The 18,790-nt window shown below is 36.9% G+C and overlaps 1 protein-coding gene and 1 long non-coding RNA gene across 13 annotated transcripts; one reads left to right on the top strand and one right to left on the bottom strand.

The window, feature by feature from the left end:
- Nucleotides 1-2,094: 2,094 nt before the first annotated feature.
- Nucleotides 2,095-18,436, top strand: LOC130590388 (uncharacterized). Of its 10 annotated transcripts, none has more exons than XR_008968202.1 (4): nt 2,103-2,560; nt 9,524-9,601; nt 10,117-11,707; nt 16,775-17,214. It is a non-coding gene; the product is annotated as an uncharacterized LOC130590388 (long non-coding RNA). The 10 variants fall into 10 exon arrangements; XR_008968206.1 differs by having other exon boundaries at nt 9,521-9,601; XR_008968204.1 differs by lacking the exon at nt 9,524-9,601 and adding an exon at nt 8,575-8,650.
- LOC104884666 (disease resistance protein RGA2) lies at nt 9,914-16,712 on the bottom strand. 3 transcript variants are annotated; one of them, XR_008968196.1, is made up of 3 exons: nt 12,385-16,712; nt 11,500-11,835; nt 9,914-10,724 (listed from the first exon to the last, which is right to left on the bottom strand). XR_008968196.1 is itself a non-coding variant. In XM_057392699.1 (2 exons), exons 1-2 carry the CDS (start codon nt 16,083-16,085, stop codon nt 11,832-11,834), a joined length of 3,705 nt encoding a protein of 1,234 aa, XP_057248682.1. In that variant the 5' UTR covers nt 16,086-16,153; the 3' UTR covers nt 11,345-11,831. The 3 variants fall into 3 exon arrangements, 1 of the variants encoding a protein (XP_057248682.1); XR_008968197.1 differs by having other exon boundaries at nt 9,914-10,680; XM_057392699.1 differs by lacking the exon at nt 9,914-10,724 and having other exon boundaries at nt 11,345-11,835; nt 12,385-16,153.
- Nucleotides 18,437-18,790: the final 354 nt, after the last annotated feature.

Raw genomic sequence — 18,790 nt, 5'->3', positions numbered from 1 at the left:
TTTCTGACCCAGATCCGCTGGGTCTAGCTGGTCCATGGGTCCTAACTAGGTCCTAAATAGGTCCTTCTAATTAGTTTTAAGTTTTCATCACATTTTTGAATATATGTAATTTAAAAAAATTCGCCCTAATATATGTAGGTTCCTGTATCCATGATTAAACCATTCTCTAAACAAAATTTTAAGAATAAACTCATAAAATATTAAAATGTTACAATTTACAAAGTTACAAGTCTTAGATAGAGTTACAACACTAATGAGCTCACAAAATCACAACTCATAAAACCTTAGAGTTTAGGTAAAAAAACATTTCTAATATGTAAAGGGGTCCGCGGGGAGGGTTTGGGTCTGGGTCTGGGTCTAGCATATGCGAACCCGAACCCGACCCATGCTCTTCAAGACCCAGACCCATTTGGGTCTAAAATTTCTAGACCCAAACCCTTATAAATGGGTCGGATCCTCGCATGTCTGGGTCGGGTCCAGGACTCATTGCCATCTCTATTTCCAAGTTCATACGAGTGTCATGTTCCTTTACAGTTATTCAGTTTCTATATATTAGAGTTAAACCAAATTATCAATCGTCTGTATTTGAGTTGGGGTTCAAGGGTTTGAGTGAACTCTTGTAATGGGAAATTGGTAAAGGGTTTAACAGTGTGTTTGGTTCATTTTTAGTAAAGGAAAGAAAGGGAAGAGATCGGAAGGGAAGAGAAAGGAAAAGAAGGGAAGAGAAAGGAAAAAAACTTTAATTTCTCATGTTTGGTATAAATTTTCTCTTTCCTTCCGAATTCCCCCGCTTTTGGGAGGAAAGGAAAGTGAAATTTTATTAAAGAATCTTTCCTTCCAATTCCTCCCATTTCCTTTCACTTAATTTTTTTTTAATGAACCAAACATTGGAAAGTAATAAATTTCCTTCCATTTCCTTTCCTTTCCTTCCAAATTCCTTCTACCAAACAAACTGTAAGTGAATTATTGTATCAAGTTCGAGTTAGAAACTTGAGTAAGTTCTTGTTGTTTATGCGTAAACTTGGGGTCAAGTCTATCTGGGGGTGAAGGGTTTGAATAAACCTATTGTAAAGAGTTGTGGGAACTCTTGAGGGACTTAGAGTTAAGTCTAGCGAGTCAAAGTTCCAAGTGGAACTTGTGAGAGTGTTGGAGTTTCGAGTGGTACTTGCGCAGGTAATAGGTTGTAATAGAGGAGGTTCCCTATTACAGTGAAGAGTTTAAATCCTGAGGAGGTCGTGGTTTTTCTTCTTGTATTGAGACAAGAAGTTTCCACGTAAAAATTTCTCTTGCACTTTGAGTTCCTTATCGCTTATGTTTTAAATTCCGCATTATTTGAGCAATAAGTTCCACACTACAATTCACCGCCTCTTGTAGTTCCTTCCGAGTTAACAGTATCACTATATAAAAGTGCGTCAAGAACGAATTATTTCATTTTCAGTTTGATTTTTTTTTTTTCATTATTATTGTATTCGAAATTCATTTATATTTTATAATGCCTTTTTTGTTACAAATATTAACTTATTTTTAAATAATTATTTCGAAATTTGTACCATACAATAGAGACTTAAATTATTCATGTAATTTGAACATAAGAGTTTGTTTTTTTCAACTAATTTGAAATAACTTGATGTACCTTTTTTAGAAGTTCGCATATCACCAATGGACAAATGTGAATCTTTTCGTCGAAATCGTATGTTTTTCTTAGTTTGTAATTTGTATTGACGTTGTAGTGTATTGGTAATTTTTTTAGTATGTAATTCTAAATAGTTCTTGGGAACGGAATATGTAATTGCTAATGGGTTATAATTTGTAACTAAATTTTCTTGTTTTTGTAAAGTTAGTTTCCTCATTCAGTTATTTTTATAACGTGAATTATGCAATCCTATTGATTTCAGTTGACTTGTGATTAATTGATATAATTGTATTTCCGACAGTTTTTTTGAAGTTTCATTTTGGTTTAAATTGGTATTGTAAATTTTAAAAGAGAAGAGGTTAAAACAATATATTCAAATGGGGGATACCGTAGCTCTTCCCGTCCCTTGTATAATAGAAATTACTAAACTTCCACATGGGGAGGGGAGAATTGGAGAGGGACCGAAAGACCCTCAATCTTGAACTTCGGGTGATATCATTCACCCCTACAAAGTAGAAACTACAATCCAATCTATTAACCCCCAATTCAATTTTCCTATCACTACTTGCCATCCGTCTTTATTAAAAATTGTCCATATTTTTGTCTTTATATTTTCCCCTTGCCCCTCGCACTTCACTCCACTCCACTCATCCACCCTTCCTCACTTGATATCACTTCCCACTTCATATTATTGAGATTTAGAGATCAAATCTCATGAAACTCATTTGAGTATTTCTCCTTATTCCAATGAATTACCTTCATCTTACCTAAAAAGATCCTATATTTATTAAGGAGTCTTGCAGTATTTGAGTTTTATTTCTTTGAAGGCAGCTTAATTGAGCAGCTTTCCTTTCAGATATAAAACTCAAATTCTACTGAGCCTTGATAATTCAATCGGAAATCTCAACATTTACTCAAAATTTACAGGTATCCTTTCTCTCTCTCTCTCTCTCTCTTACGTCACTGCTTTCAATTTTATTCTGGGCAGCAACTTCTTTGTTTAATTTGTTGTAAATCATCGTAGTAGATTTTAGTTTCGCGCTTTATAGATTAGTTTGAATTTTGCTACTGGAAAACTAACTATAGTCTATAGAGGAAGAAGGATGGATGATGGAGATTTTGCACTTCTTTTTAGAATTTCGTTCCTTATATGTGATTGTTATCCCCACACTCCAAAGAATAAATAAGTTTGTGAGATCATGACTTTTGCTACTTTGATGAAATACAAGTATATTTTAGTTGAAGTGAGAAGATTCAATACTATTATTGCAAAACTGGAAACTTACAGCCATGGAGTTAGACTAGTAATATTGGACTAGGAGGATGTCAATTGTCTAATGTCACAAGTCACACCTATATCTAGTTGGTTACACCATACAAAGATTAGACATAAACTATGAGATTTTTGGGGACTTCTCTAATGTAATATCTGAGAACTTTGGCTTTTTGATTCAGAGATTACTTATGAAGTCATGAGTTATGATTGTTCAAGCCGGTCCTTCCATTTTGCACGATACGTTGTAATTCTCATCTGAAAACTTTTCTTAATACATGTTTAATTTTTGTCCGACAAGGCCTTAACCTTGAGAGAAGTTCCAAATGCTGTGTTGGGTAATTGGGTTTGTGTCTTCGCACTTGATTAGAGATGATGATAAAAGGGGATGGTCAGATGGAGTGGTGATAAAGAGAATAAGCTAGAGTTCATTAGAAGAAAAGGGAGTTGGAGAATTCTTCCTTTATTTCATTTGTGTAACTTTGTTTGTCCAATGAATGATTAAAAGAATGTAATTAGCACAAAAAAAATAATATCATTATCATTATCACACTATAGAATGAAGAACAGGATTTACATGGAATAGAATATCCCAAAAAGAAATATATAAATGCGAAAGTATTGATCAATGAACTAGGTGAGTCCAAAAATTAACCTTTACAACTTGGAACCCATATAAAAAGTTCATAAGATACTCACTTGATAATAAGGTCAGGAATATGTTGAAGGAGGTGAAAGTCTTGGCCATTGGGCCTCTTATATCTTTCTTTGAGATCTGGACAACGTCTAATACAGAGTGTCTGTAAAGAGGTAAGGCCTAGTAATGCTTGTGGAAGTACCGCCAATTTTGGACAATTAATAATATAAAGCCTATAAAGCAGGGAGAGGTTGCAAATTTCTTCTGAGAGAGCTGTTAACTTCTCCATATTCTCAATTTTAAGGTACTGAAGCTTGGTTAGGCAAGCAATGCCTGGAGGTAGCTTCTTCAGGTTGTTCATGCGATATAATTCCAAGCTACGGAGGGTTCTCAAGCTTGCCAATACATTTTAATGTTTCCCTCTTCTAATTCTTCCTCTTCTAATTCTTCACTACATTCTGAGATCCTCAGTGTCTCAAGGAAAGGCAAATCTCCTTTTAATGTGTTACAAAAGCCACTACTAACCCCACTTATTTTAAGATCCCGAATGCAACTTGGAGATTCAATTATCAAACTCCTCAATTCCTTGCAACTTCTTATTTCTACTGATTCTAGCTTACACAATCTACTACTGATTGACAAAGATACCAGTCCATCATGTGTTCCCAAAATGTTCAGGCGTTTTAATGACGTGAAAAGAGTTGGTGGTGCTTCTTGATCATCTGGAACTGGTGACTGCAGATTCGATTGAAACAACTTTCCATTACCGTACCAAACCTCCAATCACTCCAGCTTTGGTGCCAGAGGCATTGACACCAACTCTTTGCAATTGTCTACTTTCATTTTCAAAAGACGTGAAAACAACTGCTCTCGTTGTTGCTGTCGCTCAGCGTTGCTTTTTGATGGTCTTGTTCACTCCTTTAATAGTGGTAATCGGATCAACACTAAGTCCTCTAAGGCTGGGAAATAATGGGCTGCGTAACCACAATCTCCACCAACCCAGATGTCGTCCTCATCTTCTACATACTCCAAGGCATCGAGACTTCTAATATAAAGATTTTTTAGATGAGGCAGTTGACTCAACTGAGGGAGAACCCTGCAGTTATTGCAATTTGAAATAATGATGGAAAGCTTGGATATCCAAACTAACCACTTACATTTCATCTCATCTAATAATGGCAGATTGGATTCAAACAACTTCCCATTGCCCGAAACAACCTTCAGTGACTTCAGCTTTGGTGCTAAAGGCATTAACACCAACTCTTCACAATCCACAACTTGCATTTGCAAGAGACGAGGAAATAACATTTGTCGTCGCTGTTGCTGTTGCTGACCACCACTTTTTGACGGCCTTGTCCACCCCTTTAGTCGTGGTAATCTAGCCAACTCTAAGACCTCTAAGGTTGGGAAATAATGGGCTGCAGGACCACATTTTCCACCATCCCATATATCGTCCTCATCTTCTACATACTCCAAGATATCCATCTTTTCAAGTGTAAAATTTTTCAGATGAGGTAGGTGACTCAAGTGAGGGAGAACTCTGCAATTATCGCACCATGAAAGTGTAACGGAAACTAGCTTAGACAACACATTTAACCATCTACATGGCATCGCATCTCCACTTAGTTTTGAACTTGAAGATACGTAAGATTTGGAGGTAGTTCCAAGTACATGAACATTTCACCCATTTCACTAGGAGTGGGACTAACTACTCCTCTATCAAATTTCAAATCTAAAGTAAGAATACTCAAACGCTGACTGTCTTTTTTGCCCTCTTCGCTTCTGAAACAACATCATTGCGCCACCTGCAGAATTTAATACGAAGATTCCCCATGAGATTCATCGCTGGCACTGAGTCTATACCATTGCTTTTCCCCACAATAAATTCATCCAACTCTTGCAGAGATGTCATTCTGCCCATTCCTGATGGCAAAGCCAAACTGCGATAGGCAACTGCCAAGTACTTCAAGTTGGGTAACTCAGTAAACTCTATCGGCAATTCCTTCAAGTTGAGGCATAGACGAAGATTAAGTGTTTGCAGGTTTTCTAATCTTTTAATGGCATGGGGAAGACATTCAATGTCAGTGTTATGCAGATTAAGGTATCTCAAATGCCTCAACCTTCATATAGAACTTGGGACCCTCTTGATCAAACTATTTTCCAAGCTCAAGACCCGTAAGGAGTGGAATTTGGATATCAACCCATCACATTCAAGACTTGTTCTAACAAATAGCAAAGAGCGCAGTCTTCTAGCATCAAGTAACGATGATAAAGCTTTTGAACTATCAAGATTTACATGTACAAGTCCATCAGTGATTTGGGATGAAGACGACTCACCCAATACCATACTCTCATGACCGGCTACATGTTGTGCTAAGTCATGCACTAAGTCGTGCATTTTGCACCTTTTAATGTTCGATTTTGGATCTTCTTCATGATCTTGAAATAGGTTCCTCCGAAGCAATTCCAGAAAGTAGCGGTCTCCGATATCTCTGCTTGATGCTTCAAAATATCCTTGAGCCATCCATTGATAAACTAATTCAGTTTGGCTAAACTTGTGGCCTTTAGGGAATAACGAACAATAAACAAAGCACTCCTTTAATGCTGGTGGTAGGTCATCATAACTTAACTTCAGAATAGGCATGATGTCGCTACCTATTTTGAGTTGTGCCTTTGAGCGTTGAGCATCTCTGACATACAACCAGTCTTCTGGAATGTCTCTGGAACACAGGAAACCTGCAACAACTTTGATAGCAAGTGGCACGTTTCCACACATTTTCACAATATCTTTCCCAATCTCACTCAAAGAACTGAGATTGCTCCCTCCTTGTCGTGGTGTAAGTGCCAATCTTTCGAAAAGATTCCACGACTGATCATCTGTAGGGTTCTTCAATGGTGCCAAGACCTTTTGCAACAACATCAGAGAGTGTAGTTACAATTACTTTACTTCCTGGTTCACCACATTTGAGCAAGTTCCTAAGATCAATCAATCTATCACCACTCTCATCCCATATGTCATCTACGACAAGCAGATACTTGTTGCCTTTTATCGACTCTCTAATGCCGTCTTCAAGGTCCTTCATTTGAAGATTATGATACTTCTCACCAGTGAAAGAGTTGAATATTTTTCCCATTACAGCATTGCGATCATTTTTCTCAGGTACATAAGCCCTTTTGGACCCTCTGATCACTAAAAGCTAGAGTCGTTTTCCCTAGACCCCCGAACCCCACGATTGGGATGATGGTAACCTTCTTCGCATCATATTTAGGATCAAAAAGCATCTCAATTATCTTGTCTTTATCACATTCCCTGCCAATGACATCCTCCGCTTCCACAAACGGTGTTGTTGCTGTGTTATTCAGTAAAAGAGCTATTTGAGGTGATGGTCCTACTCTATGCTAATAAGACGGCAAGTTTAAGCCAGCAATATCAGATTTGATGTCATCTAGTTGCTCGCTGACAGACTTGATTTCTCGAGCTATTTTCCAGTTTAAAACAGGAGAGCTAGACCTTAAGGAAAAGTGTGGCTCATTATTTTGCTTTCTCCGCTGTTTTTGTCTATCAACAGTGAGCACCTGATCAAACAAGTCATCAGCTTGGTAAAGCACCAGCTTCAGCCTCCGAAGCCACAGTTTGACAGCACAGCTACCTTCCTCTTCCTGATACTTTTCGGCATCACGAACTCGAGCTTGGATCATCTCCATGCTCTTCCCAAGCTTCTACAGATCATCTCTTGCACCCCACCAGGATGAAGCCTTTTTAAAGGCTGCTGTTGCCAAGAGTTCAAGAGCCTTTGCAACTAAGTCGGAAATAACTCCTTCTGCCATTCTTTTTTCTTAAGAGCACACTCTCTTTTTTTGTGATTTGTGAATTGTGAGTTGTGAGTTGTGAGTTGGAGATTGGGAGTTGAAAAAAATTTATGGTCATCGTAATCGCTATCACCTAAGTTTGCCGGTAAACTAATACTTGCCACAAGCTCTCATGGAACTGGGACCACCAAGCTTTCATTTTTATGACTTTTCAAAGTACTAAGATTATTTACTTTTCAAATTTTTATACAATGGGTAAAAAGATTATAATATATGCAAAGAATAGGAAATACTTCATTCTGGTTGTGGGTCTTTTTTCTTCTCTCCTCTCTTCTAAGGTTTGTTCTTTCGGAATGAATTAATTAAAATTTAGTATAGTTCCAACAAATTTAGTTCAGTTCAGGAAAATTCAATTCAGTTAGTTTTCTCTCACAATTTTAGTTCACTTCAATTTTGACAAATAAGTACGATTCAGTTTAGTTGAATTCAATCCAAAAGGACTAAGCTTAAATGGAATATAGTTTATGCTACTAACTCATTCTTAGCAGAACTTTATGAATTATGAGCGTAGTAACACATCTATCATATTTGCGGTAAAAAAATGCCATTGAAATGGTCTGGTGTAATATCATTCTCTTGACCTGTATCTCCATGTAATTAATGATTATAGGGTCTTCCATGGCACATTTCAGGAAATCAAGTTCAAGTTCTCTAGAACGGAGGCAACAAGATTGCGGATGCTATGGCAAGGGAGTGTAGGAAGCTAGAATTTTGTATGAATTGAACTAGGATTGGACCATTGGGAGATTATCTTGCGGATTTTACTTAGTATTGTAGTAACCGTACTATGTCATAATGACTCTTAAAACTATATTATGTTCTCTGTTTTCATCGAACAAAAAATAAATGAAAGATTACAAATGAAGTTGGCCTATAAGTAATATGGAAATTAAAATTATCTATCTATTTTTGGCCTATTTTTGTTATTAAGTAATATGGAATTTTTTTTTTTATCTATCTATATGTAGGAAAAAGGCTAATAAGATGCAAAAATGGTAGAACTCCTTAACGGATTTGTGCTAATGTTTATGCTATTCAACTCTTTTTATTAATGATCGACAAGACAACTCCTATTTATATTATTACACCTTCAATTCTTTATTAAATACAACAATGTGACTTTAGCTTTATTTACATACTTTGCTTTAACCATCATTATAGATTTTGAAGAGAAGATGAATGAGAGAGGATGAATGCTGCTGGTAATTAATAGCAATAAGCAAGATAGAGTCTTCAGGTTGGTGGCCTTCAATGACGGCACAACCTTTTTGTATATAGTAGAGAGAAAACTAAGGAAGCAATCCCTAGAAAGATTACAAGTAAAGACAAAAAAGAGACTAGGAGTACTAGGACACCTAAGCTAGATAACATGTGCAGCTCACATGATATCAGAGTGAGAATTACTACTTAGTCTCTTTACACTCCCTCTCAAGATGTGAGTGAGGTGAAAGCTGCACTCCCATCTTGCATAGAAGCTTGTTATGCTGCTGAACAGGAAGAGCTTTGGTGAGAATGTTTGCTAGTGGTTCCTTAAAACTTACATACTTAGCCTAACTTTAAGGTATGTAGGACAGCCAATTTAGAAAAGGAGGGAGTAATCAAATAAGAGATATTGTTGATTTGTTGTTAAAGCATGGCCTCACCTAGCAATATTCTGTTTGCTTTCTCAGTTTCACTTGTTCGCAATGAAGGTTGGAAGCCTGGAACACGTAATAGTTTGTTTTGTAAATATGATGCCATCAAAGTGTCAGACTTTATTTATTTTTAGATTCTCTATTATGCTGGCATGGCCAAATTTTAGCTGCTGTTGGATGCATATCTTTTGTGCAACCAACAGGTATTGCCTTTGGAAGTGACAAAACTTTCATTTCTTGAGAAGTTTTACCTTATATCAGTTTTGCCTCTTGAAGTTGGTCTACTCAATGTCCTGAAAGTTCTTAGAGTTGATCGTAACGCATTAGTGTCTGTTCCAGGCAAGACTTATATATGTTATGTAAAAAATTTTGTGAAGTGGAATGATCTTGTCTAACAGCTAAAGAGTGCTAGAGCTATTATATAGTTTGGTTTTCTCTATTACTTATTATCCTAATTTTTGGGACTTCGGAAGCAGTGAACTCAGGCAGTGTGTTTAACTTGTGGAGCTTTCATTGGAATATTACAAGCTGATACGCCCACTAGAAGATGTCAGGTTGCTCTCTTCTGATCAGTATCTGTTACCTGTCGGACAAAACCTTTTCATTCTCTTGGTAGAAGATCAGAAAGAAAGAAATTTTGCAGGACACCTAATATTGTCTCTAGTTCATGGCTGAAAGCTGCTATCAGTTAGGATAATAATTTGTTTGACTAAATTATGCATATGCAGCTGCTATCATGTTTAGGACGCTCATTTTGCTTTTCTTCATTGCTAAATGAGTATAGGATGCTCAATGCTTATCAAGTAGTGTAATCTAGATTATATATCTCATTTCCGTTTTGCTCCTTCTCTTTGATAACCATGATGTATTGCCAACTTGACCACAAAATTTAAATGCTTGGTTATTAGCTAAGCGATGAGCGTAGAGTGTTCAATTAGGAAATGAATTACATAAGGTAATATGTTCACTGCAATTATTTTGGGATGTTTGTGCCTTTTACATGCTATATGATATATATCACCATCTGATTCACACCTCTCAATTTCTTTTACATGCAATAATATGCCAGTTGACTGCTGTGTGCTGTGTGCTGTGTGCTGTGTGCTGCGTGCTGCCTTTGCTGCTGTGTGCTGCTGACTGTTGCATGTTTGCTGCCGTTGCGGCTGGCCTCTTCGTGCTACTGGACCAGGAGATGCGTAACGAGGAGCTTTTACCAGATTTGTCTGAAGAGTAATAACAAGGTACGTAACTCTCAATTCCTCAATTCCTCGCAATCTGAAGATCGGGAATATGTTGAAGGAGGTGACCATCTCGGCCATTGAATTCGACGCTATATCTTTCCTCCAAATGTGGACACCCATCAATAACAAGTGTCTGTAAAGAGGTGAGCGACACTCATCTGGGAGCTTGTTAATCGAAGAATTTTTCAAGCTCAAGACTCGTAAGGACTGGAATCTTTATATCAATCTGTCGCATTCAACACTTCTTGTAGCAGATAATAATGAGCGCAACATTCTAGCCTTAAATACCAATAGTGGAGCTGAAGCTTCAAATCTACCAAGATTTACATGTAGAATTCCATCAGTGATCTGGGAAGAAGACGACTCAACCAACACCATGCTCTCGTGACCAGCTACATGTTATGCCAAGTCATGCACTAAGTCGTGCATTTTGCAGCTTGGTAGAGAGAATAAGTTAGTGTTGTTAGCATACATAAATAATAAAAACACAAAGTTATTAATGAAAATATCCAAAAAAGAAAAGAAAAGGATGCTTACTAAATCCTACAGACATAATTATGAACTATATCAGCTCAAAAATTAACCCTTACAACTTGTAGAACCTAAAGAATTAATTAATGAATTAGGTGAGTCCAAAATTTTAAGCCTTACAACTTGTAAATGCTAAAGAATTAAAACGAACTATATCAGTCCAAAAAATAATTCCTTAAAACTTGGAGCCAATGTCACCTTTGAAAGGTAAAACCATACCACTTAATAGAAAGCAATGGAAGAATAGATAAAATCATAAAATAGCATCCATCGAACTTGGCTTCGCTCCAAGCAACCTAATGGTTACTTGGACCTCCTTGTAATATTTGAATGTAATATCCAACCATTGGAGCAAGATAATCGGTACTTGTTTGAGAGTAAGATTGCTACACCAAGCTAGTTGCTGACTTCAAAAAGTTAATATAATCTAAAATTGGAAAAGGGGAAGGTGATGTTCACACTGCATAAGATTGTGAGTGCATCTCCATCGTCAATAAAGACACAATTATTTTGCTTCCTTTGTACTTATGATTGAATAAAAATATTAAAGTTAGAAAATAATAATTGACATGTGGGATTATACTAGCAACAATATATTGTAGCCTATCATTGGGAGACTTTGTACTTAAAAAGCAATATTGTTTAAAAAACTAATGTAACAAGTCAAGTTACAAGCTTACAAGATGTTATAGCTCACTATTGAAGTTGTCTCTCATGCTTATTTCGAAGGGACCTCCTTCTTCCTTGCAGTTGTAGCCTTGTAGGTCTGATTACAGTGTGTTGTATCCTTGTAGGTCTGCTTACAGTGTGCTAATGTGCTCCCTTCACTCAGGTAGTCAAGGTCGATATATTCAATAGCTAAAAGCTATGAGCAAGTACAAAATGAAGGTGAGAATCAAGGTTGGCCTATTGGTCGTAAGGTCTTTCTTCCATCCCTCTGACACGAGTTCGATTCTCACCCCTTGCAAAAATGATACCCCAATTTTTCCCCTTCCTTGCAAGGGAATTCTCCTTACCTTTTAAAAAAAGGTACAAAAATGAAGGAGTTAGTACTAACAAAAAAAATCCCATAAAAAAATAAATAGTAATTATTCTCTAAGATGCAATGGAAGAGAGAATTTGCATGTTTTATTTGCTAGAGAGAACTTTCTTCCCCCAATCCCCCAAAATACATGTTAAAATAAAATAAATATTCCATCCGTTTACAAATAATTGTTACATTTATCTTTTTCATGCATGCCAAAGCAAAACATTGAGGATTAATATCTCTAAGTTTTGTATTTGTAGAAATTATAAATAGTACATATATTCTTTGATAGAAAAAATACATATTAAGACAATCTAACAAGATATTATATGATTATGTTTTTATTCATGTATTAATTACAAACGATGGTTAAAATGAAATTTATGAATAGTATAAAAATGTCAAAGTGTAACAATTAAAAAAAATGAAGGTGGTAGATTATAGTATTAATAGTTTATTTTTAAGATAATACTTCCAGTAGTGCGGTAGAGAGAAACAAAGGTTAATTATAAGGATCCATAAGAATTAAGGTACTCACCAAATTTTAAGATCGGTAATATGTTGAAGGAGGTGACAATCTCGGCCATTGAATCTGACGCTATATCTTACTTTCAGATATGGACACTCAACAATAATAAGTGTCTGTAAAGAGGTGAGGCCTTGTAATGATAGTGGAAGTACCCGCAATTCTCGACAATCATGAATCTCAAGGTAAGAAAGCTTAGAGAGGTTGCCGATTTCTTTGGGGAGTGCTATTAACTTCTCCATACGTGCAATTGTAAGTTTCTGAAGCAGAAAGAGGTTACCGATCTCATCTGGGAGAGCTATCAAGTTTTCCACATTACAAACATAAAGGGTCTGAAGGTTGGTTAGGCAAGCAATGCGAGGAGGGAGCTTCTTCATGTAACATAATTCCAAGCTACGGAGGCTTCTCAAGCCTTGCCAATACGTAGTAGTGTTCCCCTCTTCTAATTCTTCACTACTTCCCCAGATCTTCAATGTCTCAATGAAAGGAAAATCTCCTTTTAGTATATTACAAAAGCCACTATTAACCTCAATTAGTTTAAGATCCCGTATGGAACTTGAAGATTCAATCATCAAACTCCTCAACTCCTCGCAATATCTTATTTCTACTGATTCTAGTTTACACAATCTACTACTAATTGACAAAGAATTCTTAGTTCCATCAATACGCAGGTGCTTTAATGACGTGAAAAGAGATGATGATGCTTCTTTATTTGGTGACGCCAGATTGGATTCAAATAGCTTTCCATTGCCCAGAGTAACGTCCAATGACTCCAGCTTTGGTGCTAGAAGCATCAACACCAACTCTTTGCAATCCTTTACTTTCATTTGCAAAAGTTGAGGAAACAATAATTGTCGCTGTTGTCGCTGCTCACCACCACTTTTTGACGGTCTTGTCCACTTTTTGAGTTGTGGTAATTTAATCAACTCTAAGTGCACCAAGGCTGGGAAATAATGGGATGTGTAACCACAATCTCCATCACCCCAGATGTCATCCTCATCTTCTACATACTCCAAGGCATCAAGCCTTTCAAGATAAACTTTTTTAAGAAGAGGCAGCTGACTCATGTGAGGGAGAAGTGTGCAGTTATTGCAATCCCTTACGTTCAGTTGCAAAAGCCGAGGAAACAACAAGCGTTGTCGCTTCTGCTGTCGCTTACCACCACTTTTCGACAGTCTTGTCCACTCTTTTAGCTGTGGTAATTTAATCAACTCTAAGTTCTCTAAGGCTGGAAAATAATGGGCTGCATAACCACAATCTTCACCAACCAATATGTCGTCCTCATCTTCTACATACTCCAAGGCATCAAGCCTTTTAAGATAAAGATTTTTGAGATGAGGCAACTGACTCAAATGAGGGAGAGCTTTGCAATTATTACACTCTGAAATTATAATGGAAACTAGCTTAGACATCACATCTAGCCACCTGCATTGCATCTTATCTCCACTGTAGTTACCAACTCGAAGATATATAAGATTTGGAGGTAGCTGCAAGTACATTAACATTTCATTCATTCCACTAGAAGAGGGAGTAGCTTCTTCTCTCTCTAACTCCCGATAATCTAAATTGAGATTACTTAATCGCTGACTGCCCTTCAAATTTGCCCTTTGCGCTTCCAAAACAGCATCATTGCGCTGCAAGCAGAATTTTATATGGAGGTTCCCCATAAGATTCAAGGCTGGCACCGAGTCTATACCAGAGTTTTCCCCAACTACAAATAGATCTAACTCTTGTAGATTTGTCATTGTACCAAATTCTGGTGGCATCGTAGTCAAACTGCTCCCAGCAATTGCCAAGTGCCTCAGGTTGGGCAATTTAGTAAAATCTCTTGGCAATTCCTTCAGTTCTGAACAATAAAGGTTAAGTGTTTGCAGGTTCTCTAACCTTGTTATTGCTTGGGGAAGACATTCAATGTTAGAGTTACGAAGATTAAGGTATCTCAGATGTACCAACCTCCCTATAGAATCTGGGAGCCTGTTAATCCAATAATATTCCAAGCTCAAGACTCGTAAGGACTTGAATCTGAATATCCATCTGTCAATTTTATCAATTTTTGTATGTAATAGCAATGAGCGTAACATTCCAGCAGCCTCAGCTGACAATGGTGGAGCTTCAAATCTACCAAGATTTACATGTACGAGTGCATCTGTGACTTGTGATGAATACGACTCACCCAACACCATGCTCTCGTGACCAGCTACATGTTGTGCCAAGTCATGCACTAAGTCGTGCATTTTGCAGCTTGTAATGTTCGCTTCAAGATCTTTTTCAGGATTTTGAAATAGATTCCTCCGTAGCAATTCCAGAAAGTAGCGGTCTCCGATATCTCTGCTTGATGCTTCAAAATATCCTTGAGCCATCCATAGATGAACCAATTCTGTTTGGCTAAAATTATAGCCTTTCTCGAACAACGAACAGTAGGCAAAGCACTGTTTCAATGCTGGTGGTAGGTCATCATAACTTAACTTCAGAATAGGCATGATGTCACTACCTATTGTGTGTTGTGCCTTTGCGCGTTGAGCATCTCTGACATACAACCACTCTTCCGGAGTGTCTCTGGAACAGAGGAAACCTCCAGCAACTTTGATAGCAAGTGGCACGTTTCCACACATTTTCACAATATCTTTCCCGATCTCACTCAAAGAACCGAGACTGCTCCCTTCTTGTCGTGGTTTAAGTGTTAATCTTTCGAAAAGATTCCACGACTGATCATCAGTTAGAGTTCCCAATCTGTAGGGTTCTTCAATGGTGGCAAGACCTCTTGCAACAACATCAGAGCGTGTAGTTACAATTACTTTACTTCCTGGTTTACCACATTTCAGCAAGTTCACAAGATCATGTAATCTATGAATAGTCTCATCCCAGATGTCATCTAGCACAAGAAGATAGTTCTTGCTTTCTATTGACTCTCTAATGCTGAGCTGAAGCTTTTCTAGTGAGAGATCACGATGATACTCCTTATCAGTGAAGGAGTTGAATATTTTTCCCATTACTGCAGTGAGATCATTTTTTTCAGGTACATAAGCCCATTTAGTAAGATCAAAATGATTTTGCACCCTCTGATCATTGAAAACAAATTGAGCTAGAGTAGTTTTCCCTAGACCCCCAAACCCCATGATTGGGATAATAGTAACCTTTTCCCCGTCATATTTGGGATCAAGAAGCATCTGAATGATCACATCTTTATCTGTTTCTCTACCAATGACATCTTCAGCTTCCACAAAAGAGGTTGTTTCTCTGTTCTTCCTGAAACGGGATATCAGAGGTTGTGGTTCTTTCCTATGGTCATAGACCCTCAAGTTTAAGCCAGCCATATCAGAGTTGATGGCATCAAGTTGTTCTCTGATAGACTTAATATCTCGAGCTATTTTCCAGTTTAAAACAGGAGAGCTAGACCTTAAGGAAAAGTGTACCTCGTGATTTTGTTTTCTGCGCTGTTTCTGTCTATCAACAGTGAGGATGTGATCAAACAAGTCATCAGCTTGGTAAAGTACCAGCTTCAGACTCCGAAGCCACAGTTTGACAGCATCGCTACCTTCCTCTTCTTGATACTTTTCGGCATCACGAACTCGAGCTTGGATCATCTCCATGCTCTTCCCAAGCTTCTTTAGATCATCTCGTGCGCCCCACCAGGATGAAGTCTCTTTAAAGGCTGCTGTTGCCAAGAGTTCCAGAGCTTTTGCAACTAAGTTGGACAAAACTCCTTCTGCCATTCTTTTTTCTCTTTGTGAATTGTGAATTATGAATTGTGAGTTGTGAGTTGTGAGGTGTGGCTGACTGGCTGTGAGTTGTGAGTTGGGAGTTGGTGGATTGGAGTTGGAATCCTAATCGTCATCCACCTAAGTTTGTCGGTAAGACTAATTCTTTGCCAAAAGCTCTCATGGAACTGGGACCCCAAGCTTTCATTTTTATGACTTTTCAAAATGACTTTTCAAATTTTTATACAATGGGTAAAAAGATTTTAATATATGCAAAGAAGTACTGTATTTGATAGGAAATACTTCATTCTGGTTCTGGGTCTTTTTTTCTTCTCTCCTCTCTTCTCTTGGGGTAAGTGAGGTCTGTTCTTTTGGAATGAACTAATTAAAATTTAGTTTAGTTCAAGTAAATGTAGTTCAGTTCAGTAAATTCCAATTCAATTAGTTTTTTTTCACAATAGTTCAATTCAATTCTGACAAATAAGTACAATTCAATTTAGTTGAATTCAATCCAAAAGAACATAGCTTAAATAGAATATAGTTTATACTACTAACTCGCTCTTAGCAGAACTTTATGAACATAGTAACACATCTATCATAATTGCGGTAAAAAATGCCATCGAAATTGTTTGGTGTAATATCATTTTCTTGACTTGTATCTCCATGTAATGAATTATTATAGTGTCTTCCATGGCATATTTCAGGAAATCAAGTTCCAGTTCTCTAGAACGGAGACAATCTTGCGGATGCTATGGCAAGGGAGTGTAGGAAGCATAATAATAATTCACAACCTGCCTCTCCGATACTGGATCCTTGCCTGGACCATCTTCACCTCTCTCCGAATCCACAATGTGCTTAAACTCCTTTAATTTTTTGTCCGTTTGCCTTATCTATCATGCTTTTAAAACGTGCGAAACAATTTGGTTGCAACTATTAAATAACAGAGGGAGTATCATGAAATTCATGGTTGTATATACAGCAAAGAGTGTTAGGATACAGACCTTGAGTTACTACTTACGAGCCATCGACCATCCCTCTCATCCCAGCTGTCATCTAGCACAAACATACTTAATGTTGAAGTTCTTCCTACTGGAGTTTGTTATACTCCTTACAGGTGAAGGAGTTGATCAATTTTTTTATTCCATTACAACAGTGTGATAATATATCTCAGGTACATAAGCCCATTTAGTATGATCAAAACGTTTTTGGACCCTCTCATCATTGAAAACAAATTGAGCTAGCGTCATTTCCTTAGAACGAACCTCAAACCCCACAATTGGGATGATTGTAACCCTTTTCCCATCTTATGTGGGATCAAAAAGCATCTAGATTATCACATCTTTTTAATTTCCCTGCCAATTAAACAAGGTTGATTTTGTTCTTTATAAAATTTGCCATGTGGTTCATCTCCACTGTCATATCAGATTTGATGGTATCGAGTTGTTCTTTGATTTGAGCCATTTTCCAACTTAAATAAATAGGGATTGACGTCAAGGAACTCAAGCTACCTCCTCATGTTTTCTTTGCTGTTTCTGGATGTCAACTGTCAGGCAGCCTACTAAGCCACTCTTTTATGGCATCAGTGACCTCCTCTTCTTTGATACTTTTCAGCATCATGAACTCGAGCTTGGATCATCTTGAATTTGTGATCTATTCTCAAGCTTCTTCAGGTCATCGCATGCGATCTACCAGGATGCAGCCTGTTTATAAGCTGATTTTTTTAAGGATCCCAAAACCTTTGCAATGAAGTCAAACAGAACTCCTCCTGCCATTCTATTTTCTAAATTAGCAGTAGCCACTAGCCAGTACTAGTACTATCTTTTTGGGTTGTGACTGAGATGTGACTTATTGGTTGCTAATGATGATTTTTTTGAGTACTTTACCTAAGTGGGATCTATATATGGTCCTTGCTTTGTGGAGTAAGTAGTACTTTACTAAAGAGGAGTACTTTAATTAGTACTCCCTCCATCCCACAATATAGTGCCTACTTCATTTTTGGTGGGTCAAACTTTGAAATCTTTGACCGAATATTCTCATTTTTATATAAAAGAACATATTAATGTGGAATCTTGTTAGATTCGTCTCAATGTATAGTTTCATAATATCAACTTTTTATATTTTTTTATTGATAGGAAATTGGAGATATTAAAGGTCAAAGTTACGTCTTAGAGACCGTGTAAAAAAGAAACAAGCACTATATTATGGGACAGAGGGAGTAGTATAATGCTTGTATTCTTTTTATGGTGTTCTAAAAAATTGTTCCAATTTTAAATTATGTAACTATTAGCTAATTTGTGAAATCCAAAGGATGTAATTTTATTGGATGCTAGAAAATTTTGATGTAATCCTATTAGTTAATTTTGGTTTGTTTGGATGCATGCAAACATTTGTTCCTCTCTATGTTAATTATTCAGGAAAACTTGATTCTAATAATCGAACTTTTGGCCAGTTTGTTGAATTTAAGCCCACTTTTTAATTATTTTAAGATAATCCCAACTTTGGCAGATAGCTTCTTAAAATAATTCGAACTTTTATTTACTGTATGCAAGAAAAATAAGAGTTCGGATTATTTTGATAAGCTACCCCCAAAAGTTGGGATTATGAAAATAGTCAATAGGCGGGATTAAATTCGTGTGAACCAACCAAATATTGGATTATTAGAATCAAAATTTTCAATTTATTAAATATTTTTTTGCTACTTGTTAGTTTTAATATAGTTT

Source organism: Beta vulgaris, chromosome 2 (assembly GCF_026745355.1).
Source record: "Beta vulgaris subsp. vulgaris cultivar EL10 chromosome 2, EL10.2, whole genome shotgun sequence".
In the NCBI taxonomy this organism is placed as follows: domain Eukaryota; kingdom Viridiplantae; phylum Streptophyta; class Magnoliopsida; order Caryophyllales; family Amaranthaceae; genus Beta; species Beta vulgaris.
The sequence above is the reverse complement of the archived record's forward strand: the minus strand, read 5'-3'. Positions and strand labels throughout refer to the sequence as shown.